Here is a 6,623-nt window from a genome sequence, read left to right on the forward strand (position 1 = left end):
CTCGTCACGATTACTATCTTTATCGCGATAGCTGAGCGAAAAATAGATAATAACTCATTGTCGTCATCATCGACCACTAAAAGCTTCTTATTTCGCCATAGAATGAACAATTGGACAGAATCGATTGCCTTCGCGAGCAATAGAATCGACGCCTTCCCATGGCACAATGATGCATACGTAGGGCAAATATTATAGCTTGCATAACCGTTCAAGTAGATTCCTCGTCCTTACCGATAAGGATCGTGTAAGAGCCCTAGTTGATGGCGCGATAAAAATGAGCTCTTCTTGTCGAACAATGACACTATCGATATTAGGGGATACGGAGAGCTCACCGAGTAGACCCAGGGTAATAGGTTGTTTGGTGCGAGCGTAGCGTAGCACCCCGCGTTAGCGGTTGTAGGCGGTGCAAGCGTAGCGTAGCACCCCGCGTTAGCGGTTGTAGGCGGTGCAAGCGTAGCGCAGCACCCCGCGGTCACGGAGGGGATAGGTGAGAATAGCAGATCCCGCTCAGGATCGTGGATACATGATGCGACATGACAGTAGATGTCCTTATCGAACTGGCAACCTTCGTCACTAGAAGTGTCCTCTCGGTAGTCGTAGATCACGCTAGCGGAATCGATAGCTTCACTAAGTTTGTGGCCATCGAAGTCTCTCCCCATTGCATATCGAGATACAGAATCCGCTGGATTGCATCCAGAAGGTATATGTCGCACCGTGGCATCGAGCTGAACGCATAGATTACGTATAGCTTGAAGCCGCCTTTTTTCAGGTGCTGGAAGTCGAGTATCGTTCGATGGTCTCCTTAGCCGATATACTGTGAGCTCCGAGTCGATCGCCACAACCAGTCGATAGATAGGTACCTCCGGGCTGAGCTTACTCAATGGGGCTTGGTTCTCCCCATAAATGCTCTTGATCGGTAGATATACCGATAATGCCCGGGTCCAGAGCAAACCTCGATAAAGGGCATCTAGCTCTTTCCTAGGGATGGACCACGATAGAGTGGAGTTTGTATATAAAGCTCCTTTAGCTGCCAGACGCACGTCAGGTCTCGATTTTAATCGTAGATCGGCGCCCCAAGCATCCTTAGATGCATCTGTGCTGAGGATCAGCTCTGCATCATAGGGAGTAAACCTTGACGTAGATATAGTTTTACATACTTGGGTAGTTTCGGAGGCCCATCTAACAACCTGCTGCTGTAACTGATAGGGGATCATTTGATCCCACTCTTTGATCTCCTGGCAGATTCGCCGCCATAGAGATCTAGCTCGAATATCCTGTTCTATGATTAGACCCAATGGATCATAGAGAGAAGCCAGGATGCTACTAGATGAGCGCTTGCTCATATATGTAAGGCCCTCAGGTGGCTTAGCAGACATCGTGGGATAGAGGCCATCGTTAGACGGTAGATAGTCGTACCCTAATAGATGTCCACGTGTCTCGATACCCGCTACAGATTTGCAGATCCAGTTCTCGAACTTCTTCAGGTCTTCAGCGGGTAGATCATGCCCTTTGAGTAGGTATGATACAAATCGGTAGTTGCGTTGAGCTTCAGCAACTGTAGATCCTAAAGCGTAGATGTCATCAACGAACTTTAGCATCTTCACGTGGCTCGGTATAGGTGGACCGTCACATAGATAGTCATAGCCTTCTTCCGAAGGATAGAGTAATACACTCTTGATCCTTCCTGGGTCGATACTTTTCACAGCGACTTCGAAAGTGTCTCCATCGATTTCAGCCGCTAGTTGACTCAAGTCGTAGATCTCGTCGATGGTATCATCCACAACACTATCCAACATATTAGGTGCCGCCCTAGTTCCAAATCCAACACGTGACCATAGGACCGTGAAAGGTCCAATACAGGTATACCCCACATAGGGTACGTCTGCACGGCTAGATTGCATTCTACAGAATGCTTTACTCAAATCACCGGCAACGAAGTACTTAGATGACCTCAATAAGAGTAGAGTACCATGTAGACTATTCTGTGGATAACCGCCTCTTAGAGAGTATAGATTTGCCTCTCTATAGTCTAAGACTATACGGCAAGGCGTAGTTGGATGTTGGTCTCGGTAGACTAGATGACTAGCTGTGAAGTGCTCTGGCAGAGGGGCGAGTGACCCTTGATAAGGGGTGCCCTTACTCAGCTTCTCCCAGACAGATTGGCACGTAGATGCTTCTGGCTTAGATGGGTCGAGGCGATTATCCTTGACGATAGCACAGAAACCCTTGGATATGTAACCATCGAGTGCCCGATGGAACATTTCCATCCGCTCACCCGTGATGGCCTTAATAGATGCCAATCCTCGTTTCCTAGCCATATGATAGTTATATCGCGGCCTAGATGTTGGACTTCTCCACGGCACTTGAGGTCTAGCTCGTCCTAGAGGGGCCGAGCTATCTGCAACCCATTCTCGGATGATGGCTTGCTGAGGTGGTAGGTCGTCCCTATTGATGGTAGGTAGACTTTCGCCAGAGCTCACGGTCTCTTCTGATACACATAGAGAGTCGTCGAGGTTACCGTCGTCGATTTGAGGGTAGATACCACACTCAGAGTTCAGCGATTTATATGCCTTGAGCGTATCGATCAAATCGTAGGACTGGCTTAGATTTCGGGTCCCTTTGGCGGAGAGCGATAGTAGATCTTCGTCTCTCGACGTTCGACCGCCCATGACGTTCATGATGCCTACCTTGCGTATGTACTCCACCGATCTGGGGGATACTAGATCACAAGGCTCCACTTGTGGGGTCGTAGTGGATGTATGGCCGATCTTCACCTCGATAGATCCCTCCGGTTTGAAGGAGATAACCGCATGTAGCTTGGCCATCGTGGAGCAGCCTATAATGATAGGTGTGCTTAGATGGTCGGATGCTAGCAAGAAGGTATCGGTGACAGTGTAGGTGCCCTTCCCGATGGGTAGACTGACCTTACCTAAGATGTCTAGTTGCCCGCCATTAGCAACATGGACTCTTCCGATAGAGGACTTAGGTGGGATAGTAATCTTCTTGTTGGGAGCGAGTTTCTTCAGAGTAGATAGAGCAATCAGGCTGATATCTGCGCCCGTGTCGAAGAGTACGGGTCGAGTGGTTCCGTACACACATAGGTCACCTACCACCATAGATACTCTATGGTTTGAGCGATTAGATACTGGCGGAACAGTAGAGGCCATGGCTCGAAAAGGAACGTCGACATCGCTAGATGTTACAGGCTCTATGCATAGTCCATCATAGGCGTTATCCTCATGGATGACGTTCGCACCAGCTCCAGAAGGGATAACCGTAGAGTTAGATGGGGGTGTTTGAGGAGGGTTAATCTTTTTAGATTTCCCCTTACCGAAGTCTTTCTTAGGCTTAGGTCCCACCTTCTTCGGTTGATCTGCTGGTGTAAGAGCAGTACAGACATATGCTAGATGTCCCTTCTTCAGGCAACGTTGGCAGAATAACCTGTTGACTGGGACCTTGCAGTCTGTCTCTTGATGCTCTGGATTGCCACACTTAGAGCACCTCTTCTGTAGATCGACCACCTTGGGCTCAGTACAGAGTCGAGCTGGGTGACCGCTCTGGAGGCACCGATAGCACTTTATAGATAAGGCATCGCTGCCAACGGCATGGCAATAGGTCTCTTCTTGAGGATCGTCTTCACACTCGATGACATGTAGACGACCTGTCGATCTACCACTGGGCTTGTTGACCGTAGATGAGCGTTGGAGTCGGCCCTGACGCCTCCTCTCATGCTCTGACAGTCGATCCACAAATTTCTTATATGATATTTTGTGGTTGCCCACCTTGGTCTCGACCTTCTCCTTCAGATCGTTGGATGATAGACCATCATACAGACGTCGTTTGAGGGTAGACTCTCTCGGCCCAGCTCGTAGATATACCAGCTCGTCAGCTAGAGTTTCTAGCCTCGATATGAACTGGAATAATGTCTCGCTAGATCGCTGGGTACAAGTGTTGAATTTGTACTCGGCTCGAGACAAAGCCTCATCCGTGTCGAAAGTTTTGCGTAGTTTACGACAAAGTCGACGTAAATGATGCTCATAGCTTTGATGACATCTAGCCGGTGGCTCGGTCGCATTAGTTAGCTTACGCCATAGACCGGCATCGATGTTATTCTTAGCCCATAGATAACGGGTGACGGCATTGTGACCCTCCATAGCGAAGTCGATCTCACGGCAGAACATAGTGCCGCTTCTTTCGTCATCATAACCGATGAACATAGATTTGGATTTGGCCTTAGCAGCATTAGATGCCGCTGAGTCGAAGTCCTTGTCAATAATGCGTGATATGCAAGGCTTCTTATGGCAACCCGGGCACTTAGAGTAGTACCCAGCAATAGATCGCTTCGCCGGAACGTAGAATTTCCCACCTCGGTCAGATCGGTGTCGGTGTCGTGAACCTTCATCACTAGATGAGCTTGACGAATATGACGATTCACGAGCACTACTAGATGACGATGATGACGACCGATACCTTCTAGATGACGTACGAGGCTTGATGTTCTTTGATCGCCTGAGTCGCTCACCACGGCCAGCTATAGTACTTCTCGGACTAGATGTGGCAGAGCTGCCTTTTCCGTGTGAGCTCTCAGGGCTCGAATCGAGGGGACCATCGCGCTTGATAGATCGATGTTGCCGTCGATGAGGAATCTGCTGTGATTCCATAAAGGTTGATCCTTGCACAGTCGCTGGATCACCAGATGCACCATTGCAAACATCACCAGCCTCAGTGGATAGTCTCCACTGTTGAGGTTGATTGCGATGTAAATTAGATACAATGATATCAGAATGAGCTTGGACAGTAGGTGCATTAGCTGCCGACTCATATAGATGATGCCTATGTAGAACATCATAGTTGGGGTCATTGACTCCGAAGTTTGGTGAAGAGCGTTGAACAACTCTCCCGGAACCCCCTTGGGGGCCCTGGCAATCGTAACAACCGTTGCCGTGTAGATCGTGTCTACTTAGATAATTAGCACTCATAACACTAGGGTTAGAGATATGACCGAAGGTGACTTGAGTAAGCCCACTGGTCTTGTTATATTGATGACCACCAGTACCATCACCAGTTTGATGGCCACAAACCTCAGAGGTTAGGTAACCACCACCATGACCATTACCAGTTAGATAACCACCGCCATTACCAGTTAGATAACCACCACCATTACCACCACCAGTTAAGTAGCCACCACCATTATCACTGCCACCAGTCTCAGTATGATCGCCAGCGTTGTAGGCGTCATGGACCGGATTGGATCTATAAGGTAGATCCTGATAAGGACCGCCTTGGCAGTGTGAGGGTTCAGAGCCACAAGACCGTGCCGACCGGGGGCACTGAAGGGGCGCTACTAACCCTAGATCATGTCTAGGCTTTCGCTCATCGGTCTTACCTTTGGTCTCGTGGTAGATGTGACTAATTGAATACCCGTACTGACACGGTTGAAACTGGTTAGAACACGCAATAATAGGCACAGAACATGGTATAGATTCGTCACTCATCAATCTTTCTGCCGTCCTCGGGCTCCCCACTGTGGGGCCATCCGTAGGGGCTCGGATCGGTCTTAATGGCGAAGTCATGAGATGCTCGGCCTCGATAGAGTCAGGCTTATGCCTGATCTCAGAACATATTGCTGGTGGAGCAGGGTCGATGTTCACAATAGGTGTGGTAGATCCCTCATTGGGTCTGCCTTGAATGGGGGGACTGGTAACACTCACTTCATGGAGGAGCATTGAGTCAGGTGGACTAGATGTAGGTCCAACAGCGATAGCTCCAGAGACTTGACTTGGCTCTTCGGAGTTAAGGTCGCTGTTGATGGTCATGAAGGCACTCCTCATAGATGGGAGCCCTTCACGGAGCCTTGAGCTTGGTGATGTCTCTTGCGAACTCTTCTCGACTAGATGGGCATCACTTCGATCACGCTCCTTGATTCGGGCGACCGGGGGCTTGAGGCGGGTCTGGCTCTTGCCATAGAGACCCTTGGACGATGTCCTCGTAGCCCTCGAGCTCATGGATGCACCCCCCTTGAGGATAGGGGGTAGACCAACCAGGGATTGATCAGAGACGCCTTGGTCAGGAGGTTCAGTACAGCTAGATGGCTCTCTCTCTTGAGGGGCCTTGCTGTGAATGCGATCGTCATCTTGAGTTTGTGAGTTGGTTCGGGGTAATATCCCGGTAGAATGTGCAGGAGCCGGTGATGGAATCCTGTTACTAGGGGGAAGAGAAAAAGCACTAGATTCCTCTCTAGATCTCCCTCTGCGGACAGAACCGACAGAGGGGGATAACTTAGAACCAGAACGTAATTCCATAGACTCCTGAGGCTTAACGCAATGTACTAGAGCGTTGAGGGTATAACAGACCTATTGGTGTTAGGGTTAGTTACGAAAGAGATAGTTCCCGATGCTATCTAGGAGATAGTCCTCACAGATCACTCAAAGATCTCAATAAAGGCTTACAGAAAGGCTACACGAAGAAGCCGTAACACTAGCCGTTTCACCCGTTTCAACTAGTGAATTTCGGGCGAGCGAGATTTACAACTTGCGCCGCCGCGAAGCCGGCACAGTAAAAGTAACCCTGGTGCCAAGATCGCACCAGGGTAAACAGACAAAAAACCCATGTACGAAGCGCGA

General features: G+C 49.4%; 1 protein-coding gene across 1 annotated transcript; it reads right to left on the reverse strand.

Annotated features, from left to right (window-relative positions):
- Positions 1-208: 208 nt before the first annotated feature.
- On the reverse strand, positions 209-6,005 carry Pmar_PMAR027183 (hypothetical protein; the record flags this gene model as incomplete). Its single annotated transcript, XM_002775276.1, has 2 exons — positions 209-253; positions 333-6,005. The coding sequence occupies 2 exons, from the start codon at positions 6,003-6,005 to the stop codon at positions 209-211; spliced, it is 5,718 nt and encodes a 1,905-aa protein (XP_002775322.1).
- Between the last annotated feature and the right edge of the window lie 618 nt (positions 6,006-6,623).

This window comes from Perkinsus marinus (genome assembly GCF_000006405.1).
Source record: "Perkinsus marinus ATCC 50983 genomic scaffold scf_1104296956056, whole genome shotgun sequence".
Classification (NCBI taxonomy): Eukaryota; Perkinsozoa; order Perkinsida; family Perkinsidae; genus Perkinsus; species Perkinsus marinus.